Source organism: Mustela lutreola, chromosome 1, assembly GCF_030435805.1.
Source record: "Mustela lutreola isolate mMusLut2 chromosome 1, mMusLut2.pri, whole genome shotgun sequence".
NCBI classification, from domain to species: Eukaryota; Metazoa; Chordata; class Mammalia; order Carnivora; family Mustelidae; genus Mustela; species Mustela lutreola.
In genome coordinates this window covers 196,794,657-196,817,516 of record NC_081290.1, presented here as the reverse complement: position 1 = coordinate 196,817,516, position 22,860 = coordinate 196,794,657, and the positions used below count along the sequence as shown (strand labels likewise).

At 44.9% G+C, this 22,860-nt stretch overlaps 1 protein-coding gene across 2 annotated transcripts; it reads right to left on the bottom strand.

Annotated features, from left to right (window-relative positions):
- Positions 1-4,238: 4,238 nt before the first annotated feature.
- On the bottom strand, positions 4,239-21,516 carry TIRAP (TIR domain containing adaptor protein). Of its 2 annotated transcripts, XM_059184604.1 has the most exons (5): positions 21,374-21,516; positions 11,138-11,314; positions 9,778-9,939; positions 7,688-8,281; positions 4,239-7,076 (listed from the first exon to the last, which is right to left on the bottom strand). In XM_059184604.1, the coding sequence occupies exons 2-5, from the start codon at positions 11,292-11,294 to the stop codon at positions 7,057-7,059; spliced, it is 933 nt and encodes a 310-aa protein (XP_059040587.1). In that variant the 5' UTR covers positions 11,295-11,314; positions 21,374-21,516; the 3' UTR covers positions 4,239-7,056. The 2 variants fall into 2 exon arrangements, with proteins under 2 accessions (XP_059040587.1, XP_059040579.1); XM_059184596.1 differs by lacking the exon at positions 11,138-11,314 and having other exon boundaries at positions 21,374-21,494.
- Between the last annotated feature and the right edge of the window lie 1,344 nt (positions 21,517-22,860).

Sequence of the window (22,860 nt, the reverse complement as noted above, 5' to 3'; positions counted from 1 at the left end):
GCTCTCCGTTCCTCAGAGAGCCTGCTTTCTCCTCTCTCTCTGCCTGCCTCTGCCTACTTCTGATCTCTGTCTGTCGAATAAATAAATAAAACCTTTAAAAAAAATCCAAGGCTTAGATCTTATGGAAATTTCTAAGTATGTATTCCCTTTCTTTCCCTTTTTCCTCTCCCCATCCCCACACCAATCTCCCCCTATCTTTCTTTCTCTCTCTCCTTCTCTTCTCTCTCTGGAAGAGAACTTGAGCAGAGTATCTATGTTTTAACAATAACAACAACAACAACAACAACAACAAAAATATCCTGAATTAGGAGCCATAACTCTTGGCCCAAGGCTGTGGAGCTTTGGGCAAGTCACCTACCCTCTCTAGGCTTCCATTTTCTTTGTGCCAAACACTGTCCATCCTGAACAAGCCAGGGAGATCTCTACTTTCATAAAATTCATAATCAAATGGAGATGAGGAAAACAAATAGGATAATTTTAAGATAATGATTAAGTGCTATTTCTAGAGTAAAACAGGACAAAGTGATAGAGTCTGGGGATAGGAAGAAAAGGTAGTCATGGGTGACTTCTCAGGGAGATGACATTGAGCGGAGACTTGAAGGATGAGAAAGAACCAGCATGTGAAGAGACCAGGGAACGTGTATTTCAGGCAGAGAAGTCAGAATGGTGAAGACCACTTTTTGGAAACAGAAATGGCCCTTGTGGCTGGAAGGTAGTGAACAAAGGGAAGATACAAAATGAAATTGTAATAAAATACAATTCATTAGTGGCAAATTCACCAACGCAGGTATAAGTTTGATTCGGACATCCATCAGGTCAGAATTGCACTCCTAAAAAGGCCTGGCTTAAGGAAAGGAACTCATAGGAAGCCTCAGCCACCAAAGGACCTCTTGGGATACCAGACAGCAGAGTGCAGCCAACCCTGACAGCAACACCACAGGGCTCTGCTTGAATCGGGGTCATTTCTCTGTTGACAGCTTTGCACTGGGGCACCTGGGTGGCTCAGACATTAAGTGTCTGCCTTTGGCTCAGGTCATGATCCCAGGGTCCTGGGATTGAGCCCCAAATCGAGCTCCCTGCTCAGCGGGAAGCCTGCTTCTCCCTCTCCCATTCCCCCTGGTTGTGTTTCCTCTCTCACAGTGTGTCTCTTTGTAAATTAAATAAAGAAAATCTTTTTTTTTAAAAAAAGAAGGCCCTGCACTGTCACATCTAATAGCTGCTAGCCATATGTAGATATTTACATTTGAATTAATTAGAATTAGATACATTAAAAATACAATAAAAAATACATTAAAATTAAAAAAAAAAATACATGCTTCAAGTGCTATATAGCCTCCTGCAGCTACTGGCTATTACCCTGGAGAGCACAGATGTGGCTCTCTACCATCACAGAGAGTTTAATTGCTGTATTAGAAGGTTATTACTGGCAAGTCTTCTTGAGGAATCTCAAAACTTCTCCCAAATCTTTTATTTTTTAAAAGATTTTTTATTTTTTATTTGACAGTCAGAGATCACAAGTAGGCAGAGAGGCAGAGAGAGGGAGGGAAGCAGGCTCCCTGCTGAGCAGAGAGCCCGATGCGGGGCTCGATGCCAGGACCCTGAGATCATGACCTGAGCTGAAGGGAGAGGCTTAACCCACTGAGCCACCCAGGTGCCTCTTTATTTATTTATTTTTTTATTTTAAAGAAGGACCAGGCACTTCCATTTCAGGCTTTACAATAGATGAGATATCCTAAAGACAATTCAGCTAAGAACAGTTCTGGCTGCAGTTCTGGCTGCAAAATTAAAAACATCCATTTGCTTACATTGCTGCTCTCTTAATAACATTTTCAGAAATGAAAAATATGGGAGCATGAGTCTATAGAATGCTAAGTGGACACTGAAGCTTAAGTTCTAAGAGTGGTTGCTGGTTTCTAGAAGTCTAGAGCCTTGAGCTTTTGGTGCAATGTTTAAGGCACAGGAGACAAGCCCTGGGGGCTAGTGGAAGGTAAGGGACTGGAAGAGAGCATTTCCCTTAGAGCCAAGATCTCTAAGGTTCATCACCTCAATGAAAGAGGCAACTCTTAAAAACAAAACAAAAGCTCCCCCACTAAAGGAGACAAGATATTTAGGAAGATGATCTGCCTCAACATCTGGCTGTGGAGGGAAGGAAAAAGTGCCCTGAAAATTCATAACCATGGGCCGTTCTTCATGCAGGTAGAATTCAGATTTGTACTGTCTATGTGATCCAGGAAATTCAAATTGAAAATTTAATTTATTTAAGCTGGTCTTGTATTTTTCATTGACCAACTTACTCTGTGCTAAAGTACTCCAGAAGAAACAGAAAGTCTAAACAGATCTAAACCACTTTAAGACATTGAAATTGTGATTTTAAATCTTCCCACAAAGAAAATGCTAGGCCCAAATGGATGAACAGATGAGTCTACCAAACATACAAGGAATAATGAGTTCCAAGCTTAAACTCTTCAATGAATAGAAAAAAGGAACCATTCCCCATCTATTTTTCAAATGAAGAATGACTGACATACAATATTCTATTAGTTTCAGGTGTACAACAGTGATTTAGTATTTATGTACATTACAAAATGGGACACCTGGGTGGCTCAGTCTGTTAAGTGTCTGTCTTTAGCTCCAGTCATGATCCCAGATTCTTCTCCCTCTGCCTGCTGCTCACTCTGCTTATGCTCTTTCCCTCTGGCAAATAAATAAAATCTTTCAAAAATAGTAAAAAAAATATATACATTACAAAAATGGTCACTACTATATGTCTTGTTTCCACCTGTCACCATACAAAGTTGTTACAGGATTACTGACTGTATTTCCTATGCCATACATTACATCCCTATGTCTTAATTATTTTATAACTGGCAAATTGTACCTCTTAATTCCCCTCACCAGCTTCATCCACTCCCCAACTATTTTAGAAGGTTGGTATAACCTTCTAAACAACCAGAGAGGGCAACACAAGAAAAGGCAATTATGGACCACTTCTACATATGAACAAAGATGTAAAACCCTAAAGAAAATGTTAGCACTCTGAATCCTGTCATTTATGACAGAGGTAGTTTATTCATCATGGACAAATTCAGTTTACCCCCAGAATGTTAAGGCTGGCTTAACATTGGAAAGTCTAATGTTATTCATTGTATTAACTAATTTAAAAGAGGAAAAAAACACATTGTCTTAGTAGATGGGGACATTTTAGATTAAATTTAAAACAATTTAAGATATGTAAAACTCTTAACTAGAAACAGGAGACTTACAACTTGTTAAAAAATTTTGGGGGTGGTGCCTGGGTGGCTCAGTGTGTCAAAGCCTCTGCCTTCAGCTTGGGTCATGATCTCAGGGTCCTGGGATCAAGCCCCATGTCAGGATCTCTGCTCAGCAGGGAGCATGCTTCCTCCTCTCTCTCTCTCTGCCTCTCTGCCTACTTATGATCTCTCTCTGTCAAATAAATAAAGTCTTTTTTTTTTTTTTAAGATTTTGTTTATTTATTTGACAGACAGAGATCACAAGTAGGCAGAGAGAGAGAGAGGAGGAAGCAGGCTCCCCGCTAAGCAGAAAGCCCAATGCAGGGCTTGGTCCCAAGACCCTGGGATCATGACCCGAGCTAAAGGCAGAGGCTTTAACCCACTGAGCCACCCAGGTGCCCCATAAATAAAATCTTCAAAAAAAATTGCACCAAACAAAAAATCTATCACAAATATCCCATTTAACGGAGAAATGTTGGAAGCATTCCCTTTAAAAGCATAAATGAGACAAAGATAGTTGCTATTGTCACTTTCAGCATACTGGCGGTCTTAGGCAGCACAAAAATACAAGGAACTAAAGTTTTCTGTTTTGTTTTGCAAGTTTTTTTTAAAGGTTTTATTTATTTATATGACAGAGAGAGATCACAAGTAGGCAGAGAGGCAGAGAGAGAGGGGGAAGCAGGCTTTCTGCTGAGCAGAAAGCCCAATTCGGGGCTCGATCCCAGGACCCTGAGATCATGACCTGAGCTGAAGGCAGAGGCTAAACCTACTGAGTCACCCAGATGCCCCTTGTTTTGCAAATTATATGATTATCTATAGAAACAGAACAAAGTCTGTGGTCTTTTAAGTAATTCAGCAGGTTGCTTAATATTAGATCAATATGCAGAACTGTGATCCTTTCTACCCGTAATAGATTAGAAATATAAAAATACCTTTACAGTGGCAACAGAAAATATAAAGCACTAAGGAATAAATCTAATAAAAGTATCTGATTATAAAACTTTATTGAAATACATTTCAAGATATCAATAATGGAGACATACCATTTTTCTGGAGAAAAAGATTCAATGTAAAAATGACCAATTCTTCCCAAATTAATCTCTCATTTCAATATAAGCCTAATAAAAATACTAATAGGCATTAAGACTTCTTAAAAATCATAGTAAATGAGCCAGTGTGTCACTTTGCAGGGATACGCAGACATACCCACATATGACAGTGTAATGGCAGCAGTGACCTCACAATTGGTAGGAGGAAAGGGTGGACTGACTACTGGTCAGTAAAGAATGGCTATACAAATCGGGGGGAAAAATTGGGCCTTTGACTTTACCAAGAACAACAACAACAAAATCAAACCCAAGCAAAACATCCCAGTGGATTAAAGTCCTAAATGGGAAAGAGCTCCAGAAGAAATTATAGGAATAGGAAAGGATTTCCTAAAGAAGACGCAAAAACACAGATTACAGTAATTGGTAAACATTTTTATATTAAAAAAATAAAGCTTTCTGTTCTTTAAAAGATACATTTAAACTCCTAAAAACATACACAGTTTTAATACAGAGGAATAAAATAATGCCTGGGATTTGCCCCAAAGAGATCTGGTGGAAAGGGAATTGGGAGTTATTGATATGAGCTTAGCTCTGAGTTGGGAACTGGTGAAGTAGGCAATGGGTATATGGGGATTCATCAGATTTTTCTCTTCCCCTTTGGTATATGATATACATAGAATTTCTCATAAAAAAGAGAATATTATGGCAGTAATATTCTGAATATTCTGAAGCTGGATACCAGCTTCATCCACCAGATCAGCAAACATTTTACACTCTAATGATTCTGTGTGTTTAGTAAGAACATGAAAAAGTGGGAAATCTCATACACAAATGGTAGAAACATAAACTGACATAACCAGGAAGAAAGTGTGGTATTTTCTACCCAAACTGAAGGTGTGTATTTACTCTCCAGCTGTTCCCCATCTGGGCAAAATCCTAGAAAATCTCACCAGGGAAGCCTGTACCAAAATGTTCATAAGCTCGTTGCTTTAAAAAAAAAAAAAAAAAAGATTTTATTTATTTATTTGACAGAGAGAGAGAGCACAAGCAGGCAGAGCAGCAGAGGGAGAGGGAGAAGCGGAAGCAGGCTCCCCGCTGAGCAGGGAGCCCAACTCGGGGCTCTGTCCCAGGACCCTGGGATCGTGACTGAGCCGAAGGCAGTCGCCCAATCAACTGAGCCACCCAGGCACCCTGAGCTCATTGCTTTTGATAGCAACAAATGGGAAACCACCAAATGTCCATTCGTGGTATATTAACATATCGAAATGAAGGTGAATTTCCTGGCATTACATGCAACCACACGGATAAATCTTACATGTGAGCAACAAAAAGAATTTGTAGAATACAAACATTATAATACCATTTACATACAGCACAAAAGCATGTAAAGGTAAACATGTCAGGGATGTGTTACATGAAAAGCCGAAGAAATTCAAAATTCAGAATCATGATTGCTTCCAATGTGAGAAGGAATGAGAAGGTGATTAAGGACACAAAGGGGGTACCATCGGGATTGTAAGGTTTTGCTGCTTAAGCTGGGAGGAAGGTACATGAGTGAATGTTATATTTAGTCTTTTTGTATGTAATAAAATAATTCATAATTAAAATATAAATTTTTTTCATTATATATAAATGTCAAATGTTTTACACCTGAAACTAACATACATACATATCTATATACACGTATATATGTGTATATATATGTTTTTTCCAGTAGAAGGAGGGGACATGGGAGGGGAAGTGAGAGAAGAGGCACAAAAGTACCCATCACGGGAGTAAGTTCATTTTGGTTCAACAACAGACTTACTAAGAACAGATGAAAGAAACTTTATCTGTCCTATGAGGTACACAATCATCTCCCAGAAGAAAAATGCTGACCTCTCTCGGTGCAGAGGTAAAGGACCGTGTAAAAGCAGGAGTTCTAGTCAAACCTTTGAGGCTTTGACGAAGCCCCCCCCCACTGTGAGTGAAAGCATTGGTGGGTGGGCTTCCGAGCCCGCAGCAGGCACTGAGCTTTTCCTTCTCTTCACCCTGCCTGCTCCTGTTTATTTAGAATGGTTTCTGGGTTTGTGTCTCTATGAAACACACAAAATAAAAATAAATACGGTGCAGTGCAGAATGCGTCTTTCATGTAGTCTTTGGTGTGGACAATGTCCCTGGGAAGGAGAAGGGCAGTAGTGTGTGAAGAACTAGGTACCTGGTGCTTTCTCCCGATGCCAGGCCTTTGGGGACACCAGCCCCACTGAAGCGTGCGGTGCAGGCTTCTAGCTTGTGATCCAAGTGAGTCACCTCTTGGGGGGCGGGACTCATCTCTCTACAGTCCCAAGGGAAGAAGATGTAGGTATGGGCCAGGTTCATGTGTGCAGTGCGGTGGGAGGCAAAACAGGGGGGGATCATCTTGGTGTTAGCACCTCCTGCCACCTACAGTTTCTGGCTTCCCCATGGCAGTCCTGGGGAGGCCACAGTTTCTGCATGCCTTCCTGGGGGGAGTCCCCAGCTTCCCCGTGACCTTCCTGGGGGAGTCCCCAGCTTGCCCATGGCCTTCCTGGGGAGCCCACAGTAATGGGTGCCTGGTGGGCCATCTGACCCCAGGATTACATAGAAAGTGCTAGAAACTCTGGTTCCTTACACCTCGTCACAGCAGATGGAGTCCAAGGCCCTGTGAGGCCCCGTGAGGTCCCGTGAGGCCATGGGCTCTCTAACTCGGTTTTCTGCTTTGCTCCAACTTGTTGGGTCCCGAGGTGATGTAAGAAGTATCAGCTGATGGTCTGCAGATCTGCAAGAGAGCAAAGAGAATCACAAGGCTTGTCCCCCTTCCCAAATCCTGACGTCTCTGTTTCCCACATCTTCTTTTTTATTTCACTTCCAAACACATGGTAATCCAATACACACACACACACACACACACACACACCCCGCCCTCAGCCCCAACCCCAGATAACCAATTCCTTCCTAGTATTTGGCACTATTTTGCCTTAGTAAGCTAATGTCCATCCTGGCATTTTCCTGGCTCTGGCTGGACATCGCCAACCTGAGTTCAGTGACAGAAACCTAATACTACTAGTACTTATAATAATACCAGCTGATATTCTATTGAGAACTTGGCACGGGGCAGGCTCTGCCAGCTAGGAGTACTTTCCTGGGTGGGGCCGCGCTCTGAACCCCCGTTCAGTGTATATACTTACTTAGGGCCGTACCTCATTCGCACTTTACCAGTGGGGAAACCCAAGTACGGAGGGGTCAGACAACTTCCACAGTCTTTTCCAGACCTGCCTTCTGCACTACTGGGCTACAGTGGCTGCCTCCTCAAAACCAAAGCCGGTCAGACGCTGTGGCCCTGTGGCCCAGCTGCCTTTCTCCCTTGCCCCGCACCCCCCAGTAGCTTACAACGCATGACAGCCTCCTTGACCTGGCGAAAGCCGCCATCAGGGCCCCGCCCGTCCACAAAGTACATGAACCGGAGCTCGGCAGGGTAGGCGGCTCTGGTGAGGCCCGACATCAGCGGGATGGTGCGGCCCTCGGACCCGGGGGCCTCGCTCAGGGCCTGCAGCATCTGGTACTTGCACCACGGGTCCCGCAGGAAGCCTGGGGTGATGAGCAGCACCCGACAGTGACTGCTGCTCAGGGCCTGGCACAGCTCGGTCACGATGGCGCCGCCCGGGGTGGCGTCCCGAAGCTGCAGGAAGCAGCGCAGGCTGGCCGTGCTGCCCTCCAGGTAGGAGACCAGCTCCTGGGCGGCCGCCAGGTCCTCCTCACTGTGGCACACGCAGACATCGTAGTCCTTGCTCCAGCGGCCGCCGCCGCTGCTGCTGCTGGTGCTGCTGGCACCCCCGTGTGTGGGTGGGGAGGTGGGAGACCAGGCTGAGCTGAGGCCCAGGGCGGGGGTGTCCTCCTGGGAGCTCGGCTGGGAAACATCCCTGGAGGTGCTTTCTGCAGGGTCTGGCGGCTTCTTGGGCTTCGACAGGGCCTGCCGGAACCAGTCTGTGGGGGACAGAAACGCTGCTCAGGCCGGGTCTGCTTACCAGACTGCGTCCGCATGGCCCTACACAGGGGACCCCACACCCGGCAGGTCTGCCCATGGCCCCCCACGGGAAAAGCGCGCCACCTGACTCTCAGAGACCTACCGCTCTGCTCTTTTGTTCATCCTTCGGGACGTGCCTTCAGGGTCCCATTATCTTTAAAGGTTTGGGGAGGTCATAAAAACTCTGGCTCTTTTATGAGTCGCAAGAATGTAATATACAGCATATGGGCTCTAGTTAGTAATACTCTATTCCCTATTTGAGAGTTGCCAAGAGCGGAAACCTTCCAAGTCCTCATCACAAGAGAAAAAGTTCTGTGATTATGCATGGTAATGGATGGTAACTAGACCTTGTGCTGATCATTTCACAATATATACAAATATTGAATTATTTTATTGTACTGCTGAAACTAATATAATGTATGTCAATTGTACTTCAATAATGAAATAAACAAAATGCCTTTGGTGTAACAACAAAATGGGGCAAAGAAAAAAAAAAAAAAAAGAAAGGAAAGGACTCTGACTTCTACCAGCCTGATTAGGAAAGATGTCTTTGCCCTATTCTAGGCCCTTTGATTTCTAGTACTGTCAGCTCACTCTACCCCCAAACTCCCCACTAGTAGTGACTAGCCGACCATCTGCTCGTCTGTAAGCAGAGCCATGGTAAGCTGGTCAGGATTAATCAATTCCCAAGCCCACCTTCTGCTGTAAGGGGAGGTGGATTTAGATTAAGGTGGGCTACCCTTTATGGGAGGGAAAGGAAGGAGGGATTGGCATCCTTTTGGCCCCGAGAAATCCCAGATTTCTAAATCTGTTGCTAAATATTAAAACAAAAGCCTGGGAGAGGGTTACTGCTCAGAGTTCCTGAAAAGCAAAGTCTAGTGATTACAACCTACACTTTGGAGCCAGGCATCAGTCTGATTGTGGACCTACACCTTGCTTGCCATGTGACCTTAAGCAAGTCAGTCTACGTCTACCATTTCTTCCTCATCTGTTCCACAGGTTCATTTTAATTGTTGTTGAAGATTAACTGAGAAAATGCAGTGCCTGGTATATTTAAGTATTCCATAATGAGATCAGCTCAGCTTCCCCAGCTTTTGATAAGAACAGACAGTTTAGTGTTCTGGAGATTAATTTGTTTTCTCACTCTGCTTGGCTCCTTTGTCTGATAGGTTCAGAAAGACTTTGGCGAGAAGTGCTCAGCACCAGGGTTTCCAGGTTAGGAATATTAGCTTAGCATGCATGGAAAAGCTGTGAGCCAGAGCATTAAGGTTCTAGGATACATGCCTTTCTCCTCACTCACCACAAAGCATGGGGTCTCTGAGGTCAAGGCCGGAGCCGGGGAGCCCACCACTGTCAGCCTCCCCCCATGTCCTGCTGCATGTGGGCCAGGAAGCCCTCCCACTTCACGCACTCATAGCTGTGAATACAGCGGAATTAGGAGTTGGCTTCCACTCACCAACCATCTTGCCCAGAGGCTTCTTAGACTGGGAGCGAGGAGCTGGGAAGGAGGATGATGACGATGCCATAGTATGGGGCTCAAAACTAACCCCATGAGACCAGGCATTGGTAAAGTGAGAGAAGGGAGGGGACTCAGTCTTGACCTTATGGAACAGCCATCCTATAAGAGACAGAGAGACAGGATCACAAAAATTATACTTATGTTACTCTCAGTCCCAGTGTGAGCTCTAGATGTTCTCTCCTGATGCCTGACTGAGCCTCAGCCCCTCTACTTGTCCCTGATCCCTATCCCACATCAACCACTGTTGATTGGGTCCGGCTTCCAGAAAAACCCAGATCTGTGAAGAGTGGCGAGACAGAGTGAGAGCCCAGGGTGAGCTGTTGAGTGACTGTCCCCTGCTGCACCTGGCCAGGTGCACCTTGGGGTTCTGGGGCAGGACAGATGGCAGGAAGCTCTGGATCTGGACTTCCTGTGTGGGAGGAGGGGGTAAAGATGGCGGCAGAGTGGGAGAACCCTGGGCTTGCCAGTGCCCTGAACACAGCGAGAGAACTCTCAAATCATCCTAAATACCCACAGAAATCCACCCAAAGACTGGCAGGACAAACTCCACAACTAAAGGGAGAGAAGAAGCCACACTGAAGAAGGTAGGAAGTGCAGAGACCTGGTGTAGGGGAGAAACAGATCCTGGCTGTTATGGGGGTGGGGGTACCCATGGCCGTAGAGAAGGGCTGAGACAGAGGAGCAAGCACACAGGAGATCCGCACAAGGAGAATATTTAACCCAATGCCAGTGGCTTGGGAGGCGAGAGGGGCTGAAATTGGTGAGATTTTGCAACCAGCAGGGCTTAGAGCCTGGAGTTCTAAAGATTGGAGGACTTGGCTGGGCTAGAGCTCTGAGGGTGCCGCCCTGCTCCTGGAGAGAAGGCGGGCAAGCAACTGGGGGCAGGTGGCTTGGAAACAGCCATCTGAAGAGCACCTGGGGCATGCAGGGGGCAGGTTATTCACTCTCCCCCACCCCCGAGAGGCAGCAATCTCAGAGAAAGACGCCTTTCCGGGAACAAAGGAGTTGGCCAGCACCATTTCCCTGTTGCCCCTCGGCATAAACAGAGCCTCCAGTGGCAGGCAGCTCTGTGGGACACTGGCTGCCTAACCAGCTTACACCAAGCCCCCCCCCCCCCCGCCCACTCCATCAAGCTTGTCACCTTCCCAGCAGTGGTGGCCCCCTCCCCAAAAGAACCAACCAAAGCCCTGCCCACACCACATCTCCTGACCGGAGTGTTCTGCAGGGCTCTAGTGAAAGCAGAGTCAGTTCTCATTTAACAAGCAGACCAGAGCACACCAGTTAAAACTCAGCTCACCATGGCCAGGGACCAAACACTGCTCATTGCTGGCAAGGAGAGCCTCTGCCGACAACTGGCCTGAAGGACAGAGCAGCCGAAACACAGCAGCAGAGTGTAGGCAGCATGGACCAGAGACACTAACTGAAGCACCGGGCCTCGGGGAACTCTTCTTCATAAGGCCATTTTCTGGCTTTTCTAGCACAGAGAAGAAGGCAGATATTTAGATAAAATGTGAATATGGAAGAATTTATACCAGATGAAAGAACAAAATAAGGCCATGACCAGAAATCTAAGAAAAGCAGGTACAATTGGCATGTCTGATAGAGAATTTAGAGTAACACTCATAAGAATGATCATTGGACCTGAGACAATTAAAAACTTCAGGGAGACTCTTACCTTAGAGTTAAGAAATTGCGTTTCAGAATTAAAGAGGACAATAAATGAGACAGTAAACAGGTGTGATGCAATGAACCACAGGGTGGAAGAAGCAAAGGAACAAATTGGTGACCTAGAAGGTAATCAAGCTGAAGGAAAGAGAGATAAAAGATTATGCAAAACAAGAATAGGCTTAGGGAACTCAGTGACTCCACAAACAGAAAACGTTTGTATTATAGGGATCCCGGGGAAGAAGAGTGAGAAAAGGGGGCAGAAAATTTATTTAAAGAAGTAATAGCTGAAAACCTTCCTAATCTGGGGAAGGAAGCAGATGTCCAGATCCAAGAGGCAAGGAGTACCCCCAACAAAATCAACAAAAGCAGATCCACACCAAGATATATTATAATTAAACTGCCAAAATATAGTAGTAAGGAAAAAATATTAAAAGCAGCAAGACAAAAGAAGATGGTTACTTATAAGGGAAAATCCATAAGGCTTGCAGCAAAATTTTCAGCACAAACTCTCCAAGGGAAGGCATGATATAGTCCAAGAGTTGAGTGGGAAAAATCTGCAGCGAAGAATACTCTATCCAGCAAGGCTCACATTCAGAATAGAAGAGAAACAGAGAGTTCCACAGACAAACAAGGACTTTCTGTGTCAATGCTAAAATCCAAGGACAATTGCAATTTGGACAAACAATTACATATCCAAATAGATGTTGAACAGTAGAGAGAGAAAGCACATGCAAGAAACCTTGGGAGACTTCCTCCAGTCTGCCTTCCACTGAGTAACTCCCTCCATCCACCTATCCATCTGCTCATTGAAACACCCCCCCCCCCTTTCCCCCTTTCCCTCAACTGTCAGTTCAGGGAGATAGTGTCACATAGTGGTAAAGTCTACAGAGTATAGGCAGAGAGCCTGGATTTTCACCTCTTTTTAACTGTGGTCCCTGGCAAGCTGTTTAATCTTGCTAAGCTTCAACTTCTCCACTTTGAAATTAAAATAAAACTAGAACCTTCTCAGCTTTATTATGAAGATCACATGAGATAATTTATGTAAAGTGCTAATGATTCAGTATATAATGTTCAGAAAATAATGTGGGTTAGCATGTATTTAAAATAATCTAGATATTGGAGGGATACGTTATGTTCATGGTTTAGAAGACTCACTATTGTAATTTTCCCCAAACTAATCTTAAGGTCCGTGTTATCCAAATTTGTTGTTATTGGGGGGGGGGCAGGGATTATCAAACTTTTTCTAAATTTATATGGAAATGCAGAGGACCAAGAATCTCTTCAATGGGCAATTTGTTGTATTTCCTTCTCACCACGATGATCAGACTATCCCTGATGGTGGAGGTTCTGTTAGCCCAGGTTTCTGGGCCGACACGATGTGGAGCAGAGCCCTCTCCCATCTGAGGTGGAATTTCAGTGTTGGCATGTGAAGGGCTGGTAGAGAACTTGGCTCTAGAGTGGACAGAGCTGCTTGCTTTCTCACTCTGAGCTATCTGCAGAGGTCAAAACAGACCCCTGGGAACTCACAGAAAAACTACTTGTTTTATGAAACACACAGTAATAAGTTTCCAAGTTGGAAATATGTTATTCAAGGTTGAGGATGATGCTTTTTTGTTCACTGCTAAATGCTATACATCTCTATGCCAAGCCAGGGACTATCAGATGAGTTACTGATGACTCATGAAACTATATCAAAGTTCAAAAAAAAGACAGAACTTAAACCACTGTAGCAAGTGGTGGGGCGGAGAGAAGGAGTGAAGTGGGCACAGGAACCAGAGACATCTCGAAAGAAAAGAGCAGTTAGCTGCCAAGCCAGGAATGGGACGTGAAAAGGTGAACATTGTTGTGTATGTGTGGGTCTTTTCCTACCTCATATTCTTTGAATTTCAGACAGCTTGAGTGGTATGCCGAAGTTAAGGAAAGCAGTGCCTGATAACCACTGAGTTGGAAATCCTTTTCCCTGTGTAGGGCTGCTGTCCCTCGACATCTTCATTTAAACCATTCCAGATGCCCTTTCTTTCTCCCAAGAGTAGACATGATGTCCCTGGGTTTTAATGTAATTTAAATATTTTTAAATTACAGTTTTTTATTACTTTTAAAATTATTTGACAGTTATGTCTTAATTTTATTTTATTTTTTTAAGATTTTGTTTATTTATTTGGCAGACAGAGATCACAAGTAGGCAGAGAGGCAGGAAGAGAGAGACGGAGAAGCAGGCTCCCTGCTGAGCAGAGAGCCCGATGCGGGACTCTATCCCAGGACCCTGGGATTATGACCTGAGCCGAAGGCAGATGCTTAACCCACTGAGCCACCCAGGTGCCCCTTTGTCTTAATTTTAAAGTTATTCGACCTTGATAGACTTATAAATCGGAGAATCACTTGATAGTCTTAATGGTAGTTTAAAGCTTAGAAACTAACATAATACTTTAATCTTCTTAACAGATATAGATTTAAGAGTTTCAGTTTCTCATTTTATGGCATGACTTGCCTTTTTGGCCATACATGCTGATTTTTGGCAGTTGCCTTTTCTCATCGCTTGGTTAAGAAGAAATCCAGTTGCCCAACAGCATACGCTGCTGTAAGCAGGTTGGTATAGGCCCTTGGGACTACTGTTACGGAAATATTTAAATACAGGAAAAGACAACATCTTTGACATAGGATAATTGAGCAAGATGGCACACTAAGTTCCATTAACCCTACACACTGTCTACTTCCCGGAATCTAAAACTCCACTACACCTTCCTTGTTATCTTTCAGTTCCTGTGCAGCTGAAGCTATGGGGCTATCACACTTAAATATGCTTTACTCTTTACAGAACTTAGAACTAGTCATCTGTGAGAGAGAGGAGACATAGCTGTCAAACTATGAGAAGTTAATGAACTTAAATCTCCAAATGGAAGGTCTAATTACTAGCTCTGTCTAGTCTTAGATTCGTTGTGTGGCTTAGGAACAGTCACTTTTCCTTGTGCTTTTTCAGAATTCATAAAGTAAAATGATATATAGCTAAATGCCTGCTTTATAGATCATTACAAAGGCTTGATAGAAAATTACTAAAAGCTTCTTTTAAAAAAGCAACAGCATGATCCCTTTAGTGTTTTTTATTTTTATTTATTTATTTTTTTAAAAATTTTTATTTATTTATTTATTTATTTATTTATTTGACAGAGACCACATGGAGGCAGAGAGGCAGGCAGAGAGATGAGGAAGCAGGCTCCCCGCTGAGCAGAGAGACGGATGCGGGGCTCGATCCCAGGACCGTGGGATCATGACCTGAGCTGAAGGCAGAGGCTTTAACCCACTGAGCCACCCAGGTGCCCCGCTTTAGTGTTTTTTAGAATGCTTTTGCAGTAGGATGTGTAGGAATATATTATGTGAGGGAAATATTATCATATTATCACTGTATAAAATACAAAGCGTATTAAGTATTATCCAATATCTAACGTGTCCAATCTCTATTACACAGGGAATGTACTGAAACCTATAAAAACATATGATTAGAATATGTATTTTAGGGCACCTGGATGGCTCAGTTGGTTAACTGACTGTCTTTGGCTCAGGTCATGACCTGGAGTCCCATGATCGAGTCGCGAATGGGCTCCCTGCTCAGTGGGGAGTCTGCTTCTCCCCTGACCCTCCCCCTTCACATGCCCTCTCTCTCAAATAAATAAATAAAATCTTTTTAAAAGAGAATATGTATTTTATATCATTTATATTACATTTCTACTAAGCAGGAATCACTATCAATGGTGGACAGGGTAACGGTCCCATAAAGATATCCACATCTTAATCCTCAGAACCAGTGAATATGCTACCCTCCATGGCAAAAATGGACTTTGCAGACGGGATTAAGGATCTTGAGATGTGCAGAGGATCCTGGATTATCTGAGAGGGCTCAATGTAATCACGAGGGTCCGTCCGAGAGGCAGGCAGGAGGGTCAGAGTGAGGAGGAGTGACAGCAGAAGCAGAGGCTGGTGTCATGTGAGCCCCTGAGCAGGGAATACAGGAAAAGGCAAGCAAAATGATTCTTCTCTAGAGCATCCAGAAGGAACACAGCCCTGCCAATCCATTTAAGACCTCTGACTGCCACAACTGTCAGCTAATCAATGTCTGTCCTATTAAGCCAGTAAGTTTTTGGTGATTTGTTACAGAAGCAGTAGGAAGCGATTACATGATCTTTGATTGTCTGTCCTGCTAGTGAACGGAGGAAGCCCTAAATCTGAGGGCGAGAGACCAGTCTGTTCAAAGGTTTACATTGTCTGAAAGAGTTTTTCACTTCTTCGATGAACAAATTATCCTGACACTTGATTTTGACTTTAAGAACACTGGTTTCAGTGGTTAAGTTTGCTTCTCAAACATTTGCTAAAACCCTTGGTGGGTAGGATCGTTAAGATGTGCAGGAGAGTATCATTTAAAGTGCTCAATTTAACTGTTACTAGCCGGATGGATACAATACTGTTATTTCCAAGAGCCGTGTGCAGATGAGTAGACTGGCCCCGGGGTGGACTCCATGTTCACACCCGTAAGTGTGGGCCAGACCCATGACTTCTAATCAACTGAATATGGCAAAGATTATGGAATGTCACTTACCTGGTTACATTACCATACACATGACATATATGTGAGTGTATATGCATTTATATGTATACACACACATTATGTATATATCTACCATATAAGATATGTACATGTGTTGGGGCACCTGGGTGGCTCAGCGGGTTAAGCCTCTGCCTTCAGCTCAGGTCATAATCTCAGGGTCCTGGGATCGAACCCTGTATCGGGCTCTCTGCTCGGCAGGGAGCCTGCTTCCCCTTCTCTCTCTGCCTGCCTCTCTGCCCATTTATGATCTCTCTCTCTGTCAAATAAATAAATAAAATCTTAAAAAAAAAAAGATGTACACGTGGAGTGCCTGGCTGGTTCAGTTGGTAGAGTGTATGACTCTTGAACTTGGGGTCATGAATTCAAGCCCTACATGGGTTGTAGAGATTACTTTAAAAATATATATATATGTAAAAGATGTGTACATATGATTATGGCATATATATGAATATCGTGTCATGCTTGTGTGTGTGTGTGTTTATGTGTTTGTGTTTAAATCCATCTAGCTGACCAGAAAGTGATTCCTTTAGGACTTTGAAGAATCTCCCAGCCTCATTGTGAGAGGGCCAGTGTCAAGAAATTGCAGGCAGCTTCTAGAAGCTGTGTGATCTCAAGAAGTAACCTCTAGAGAAGTAATCTCCAGCTGACAGCCAGCAAGAAAACAGACCTCAGTCTTAAAACTGCAAGAAGATTCTGCCATCAAAGAACAACCTGAGGGAGCCTGGTAGTGGCTCTTACCCCATTTAAACCCCAGTGGCTTTGCGTCCCCAGCTAGTACCTGGACATAAGCCAGGTAAGACCCCAGCAGAAGACTCAGCCAAGCCTTTCCTGGGCACTTAACCCACAGAAACCATGAGATAATAAACAGGTGTTGGGGTAAACTGCTGAATTTGTGGTCACTTTTTACACTGCCCCGAAAACAAATACAGGGACTAGCAGAAATGATGGTTTAAAATGACAGTTCCCGGGCGCCTGGGTGGCTCAGTCAGTTAAGCTGCTGCCTTTGGCTCAGGTCGTGATCCCAGGGTCCTGGGATCAAGTCCTACATTGGGCTCCTTGTCCATCAGGGAGCCTGCTTCTCTCTCTTTGCCTCTGCCTGCCACTCTGACTGCTTGTGTTCTCTCTCTCTCTCTCTGACAAATAAATAAAATCTTAAAACAAAACAAAAACTTAAAATGCCAGTTCTCATGCCCCCTCCCAAATCTACTGAAGTAAATCTCTGGGTAAAGCTTGGGAAAAGGATTTTTAAACAAATACCTCAGGATTCTGATGTACCTAAGAAGATTGGTCTAGTGGCTTATGTCAGTGGATCCCAAACTAAGTTGCATTATTGTTATCACCTAGAGAGCTTTTAAAAAATATAGATACTCCTGGAAAACCTTACTCAGTATTTCAGAAATGGGGCCCAAGAATCCATTTTGGAAGAGCTGTCTAAAAAATTCTGACCCAAGGAACCACTAGTCTCAATTTATATTGTTACTTATTTTTATAAGCAGTGAAAGAGTGAAAGCAGACCAGTAAATCTTGAGATTGAATTTATGAAATAAATTCCAAATGACTGATTCTGTTATCAAGTCAAATTTAAGATGGAACTCTAGCAGGCAGAGAACAGTCAGAGAATTCCGGTTGATTAACTGAAGTCTTATGACCTGTATTAAAATAAATCATGTTCATGGGCATATACGCTTTCAACACTATATTTTATAAATTTTGAAGACTTTAAAAATGTCAAAAGGTATATATATGTGCATACGTGTGTATAACGGCACCCATTTTTAAAAATTAAATTATAAGTCAAAAGTATTGTAACTTTGGTTATTCAAATCTGAAACTTCAGCTGAAGTTCAGTCACGAGGAACTATCTTAGGGATCCAACACAAATGGGAAGCATTATAATTAATGTTGAGGTATTTTGCAAAAAAGTAGCAAATTGGTCTTTGGGAAACTTCAGTTTCTCAGTTCTAAAAAATTCTCTCTGCTTCTGAAACTGTATCATACAGGGGGCTCAAGCTTATTTTAACTATAATGGTATAAATTTATTTAAAGATTTTATTTATTTGATAGAGATTACAAATAGTCGGAGAGGCAGGCAGGGAGAGACGAGGAAGCAGGCTCCTCGCTGAGCAGAGAGCCCGATGCGGGGCTCGATCCCAGGACCCTGAGACCATGACCTGAGCTAAAGGCAGAGGCTTTAACCCACTGAGCCACCAAGGCTCCCCTAAAATGGTGTAAATTAATTTTGTATTTACTTTGCAGTAGATCTGATGTAAATACGCAGCATTGAATGTAATATAGATTGTGCCACTAGTAAATTTATGGATGGATACAGTTTACAAATTATATACCCTTTTATACTAGTCCCCTGTTGAGTTTACAAAATGACTACTATATATATATATATTTTTTTTTTTTAAAGGCTTTGGAGGCATAGTTAGATTAAAAAAAAAATACCTAAGATCTTAAAGAAGAACATTGCAGAGGTGCTTCCACCACCAGAATAATAAAGACTTATTATGAAGCACTATTTAAGGCAACTGCTATTGGTGCACAAGTAGACAGATGGATAGAAAAACAGGGTGTCTAGAAACAGATCCACATCCATACAGTTTCCTGATGAATGGCAAGGCTGACACTGCCAAACAGTGGAGAAATGGTACTGCGTCAATTTTGATAGCCTGCGGGAAAAAATAAATCTTGACCCGTATCTTACACGATCCGAAAAACTCAGTCTCAAATAGACGGTAGATAGAAGTGAGAATAACAAGAAAATTGCTTTTAGAGGAAATTATAAGAGATTATCTTCCTGATTTCATCTTCTGGTTATTTAAAATTGAGATGTAATGTAGTATGGTGAGTGCTGTGAAGTATGTAAGCCTGACAATTCACAAACCTGTACCCCTGGGGCAAATAATACATTATATGTCAATAAAATAATCAATAAAAAATAAAATTGAGATGTAATTGACATATAACATTTTAGTTTCAGGTGTACAACACAGTGATATATGTATTTATTGTGAAATGGTCACCACAATGAGTCTAGCTAACATCTCTACATAGTTATACATATTTTTATCTTGTGATGAGAATAAATCCACTAAGTTAGCAACCTTCAAACATGCAATACAGTTTCATAGTCTAGTCACCATGCTGTAAATTTACAATCCCCAGGATTTCTTTTATTTCATAACTGGAGTTTGTACCTTCTGATCACCTTCACTCATTTTGCCCACCCACTACCCCCTGGGGTAAGCAAAGATTTTTTTCAACTGGTCATAAATAATACAACCGTATGGGAGAGGGGAGAGCAATCTGGCAATATTAAAGGGAAAAATTTCTGTTCATCAAAAGACATCTTCGAGTGAAAAGGCCATCACCTGAGAAAATAATTAAAAAATATATATCCAGTGTTTCATAACCAGCATGTTTAAGAAATCTTACAAACTAGTAAGAAAGTGAAAATCTATTGGAAAAAAATGTGCAGAAGAACCGAACACTTTGCAAAAAGGATATCCAAATGCCCAACAGACATGAAAAGATGCAGATTCATTACCCCTAAGCGAAATGCAAAGTAAGGCCTCAGTCCAACACCAGGGCTGGAGCACTGAGCAGAGCCGCTACAATGAAAAAAAGAGACACTATCAAGTACTGGTAAAGATGTTGAGGAGCAGGAACTCACTGCTGGTGGGAGTGTAAACTCACACAACCACTTTGGAAAACTAGTGGCACTGAAATATACTAAAGCTGATCGTGAACACACCCAGCATTTCCACTCTTAGAAATATACCCAACAGAACTGCTCTATACGTGCACCAAAAGACAGCCCCAAGAATCCTCCCGACACTATTCAAAAAACCAACCAAACAAAAAAACCCCAACCTGGAAACAACCCCTATCGATCCACCCAAGTAGCCTGTAGAAAGTAGAAGTAAATTGTGCTCTATCTGCACAGGGCAGAATCACACATCTGCTGAGATCGATGAATCACAGCTAAATGCAACTTGGCTGCGTCTCACATACTGAGGATAAAGTACTACACGCAAAAGGTAGGTACCCATGAGCCCATATATCAGAAGTTCAAAACCAAGGAAACTTTTTATGATGTGAGAAGCCAGGATAATAGTTCCCCCTTAGACGAAAGTAGTCACTGGAAGTGGACATAGAGGGTTTCTGGACTGCTAGTGAGATTTTATTTATTCTGAATGCAGGTTGCCTAGGAAATGTTCACTGTGTGAAAGCTGTACACTTGTGACTGTGCAATTCTTTGTAGGCAGGCCATATTTCTTTCTTTCTTTCTTTCTTTTTTTTTTTTTTTAAAGATTTTATTTATTTATTTGACAGAGAGAGAGCACAAGTAGGCAGGGAGGCAGGCAAAGAGAGAGGAGGAAGCAGGCTCCCCGCTGAGAAGAGAGCCCAATGCGGGACTCGGATTCCATGATCCTGGGATCATGACCTGAGCCGAAGACAGTCTTAACCCACTGAGCCACCCAGACGCCCCTGTATGCGGGTCGTATTTCAATAGTGTCTTAAAAGTTAAAATAAAGAATAACTAGATGTGACTTTCTCCGACCGTCACTCCTGGCCCTGGGTGCCCTCTGATTTGGTGTCTCAGCTACGCGAGTACTCGGGTCTGTCCCTCTCTCAGTGGCACTGACCAGGTTTGTGTTGGGATTTCTAATCTGTCCATCTGCAGGGGAAGGACAGGGCTGATCCCTCCCTGTCCCATGCTCTCACTCCGCGCTGCACAGGTTGCCCTGCCCAAGACAGACGTTCGTGAAAGAAATATCTCCGTGGGTCATGAGCCCTAACTAAAGCCGTATTCGTGCTGGAACAGTCGCAAAGGCCATCGCAAGAGCAAAGAAGGACGTGAGGAGACCGTGGCAGAAACACAACAGTGAAAGATGGAAATCACCCGACCGGGCTGGGCTTTTCAACCCACACCGAAGGGGGCTCCCCGCTCTAGCTCCTTCGCGACGGAGAAAGGGACAGCTTTCTTGGAGAGCCTGTTCACCCGTTTCCGCGTTCAGGGTGCCCGTGGCACCCGGGTAGAAGGGGCAGGAGAGGGGAAGGCGGGCCCCCGGGCAGACGTGCCGCGGGGGTGCGGCCAGTGCGGGAGGTGGCACAGGGGCGCAGAGGCACGGGGACACAGGGGCCCCCGCACTTCCCGGGGACCCCGACCCTGCGGGGACCCCGCCCCCGGCCCGCACGCCCTGCTCCAGCGCGGGGACCCCGCCCCCGTCCCCGCCCCCGTCCCCGCAGAGGGCTCACCTGCGCGTGGGTGGCGGCGACCCCGGCGCGGTGCAGCCCGCGGGGCTGGCTCGGGCTCCGGCGCTGTGCCGGCCGCCCCCCGGCGAGGGGGAAGTGCGGCGCGCAGATCCGGGCAGACCGCCTCCCGGCTCCCCGGCTCCCCCGGAAGAGGCAGGGCGGCCCGGCCCGCGGCCCCTCCCTGGCCGGCGCCCTGGGCCTGCAGGGCCCTCCCGCCGCCGGCCGCCCCGTCGCTCCGCCCGGGAGCCGCGCCTCCCGGGTGCTCCTCGCCGACCAGCCCACGGGGCCCGGGAAACCCCGGAGCCCGCAACCCCGCAGAAACTTGCAGAAGAGTCCGTGCTCCCGCGTACCCCAAAACGCATCAGGACAGCCTGAAGCCTCGGCTTTGTTCTGTGTCGGGGAGAAGGATAGAAACCCTTGCTCCATTCATTTCATTTTCTTAACGCCCTGCAAGGCCAGCCGCTGTACCTTTTTTCTTTTTCTACAGTTACGAAAAGTGGAGGGGCGCCTGGGTGGCTCGGTCGGTTAAGTCGCCCACTCTCGATTTCCGCTCAGGTCCTGATGTGGGGTTCCTGAGATCGACCGTGGGTGCGGCTCCGCTCCGCGCGAAGCCTGCTCAAGATTCTCTCCCTCTCCCTCTACTCCTACCCCACGCGCGCACTCTCTCCCTCTTCAAAAAAAAAGAAAAAAAGAAAAGTGGAGATTGAAGGGCTTGTCCTAAGGCCACAAGGTAGATGGTAGCGTGACTCTCACCGCAGAAACGCGGGTGCAGGGGTCACACAGCTGAAGCCAATGCCGAACCCCACGAACCCCACGCTCCCAGGCTGCAAAAACGTGCTGAGCCAGTCACTGGCCAGGCGCTGGGTTCTTCACCTGCCGGCTTGAGGATGAGCTTCCTGAAGGACCAGGACGGGTGGGGGATGGAGGGAATACAACGCTCAGCCTTTCCCAAACTTGTTTCACCATAGTAGAAATACCCGTATCTTCCTGAGCGGTGTGCCGTGGCCTGCCAGTTTGGGAAACGTTCCTACAGCCGTGTGCCCAGAATGCTGGACGATGCGGCTGGTTTAATGGGACGGATGGAAGACCCATGATCTCCCTTTCAATCTGATTTCCTATGTTTCTCACCAGGCAGTGGGGCGAGTTAGTGGCTAATCCTGGGAGGCAGCGTGGGCTGGGGCTGTTACAGGAGGGCTCTGGAGCAGGATCGCTGGGGCTCAGAGCTCTTCACTTACTAGCCGTCTGACCTTGGGGACGGACATATGTGGCCTGTCCAGGTTCACTTTACTCATTGTGAGGTTATAGTATCTGGTTCCCAGTGTTGCGGGGAGGAGTAGGTGAGATGAAGTAGGAAGAAGTACAGGAAAGGCTTCTTTCACCCCTTATCAAACACACATCCGCTTGGCGGGCTGGGTGCTGGACGGCTGCTGTTCCCTCCACCCACTGGGTCCCACCTCTCCCAGCTGGGCTCTTCAAGCACACCCCTTCCA

Bases quoted from the DNA above. Each gene is read 5' to 3' on its own strand.
- TIRAP (XM_059184604.1), bottom strand. From the start codon at position 11,294: ATGAAGAAGAGTTCCCCGAGGCCCGGTGCTTCAGTTAGTGTCTCTGGT. The intron at 8,282-9,777 runs GTGAGTGGAAGC...TGTCCCCCACAG, and splicing joins GCCTCTGGGCAAGATGGTTG to ACTGGTTCCGGCAGGCCCTG. The intron at 7,077-7,687 runs GTAAGCTACTGG...GCTCTCTTGCAG, and splicing joins CAAGGAGGCTGTCATGCGTT to ATCTGCAGACCATCAGCTGA.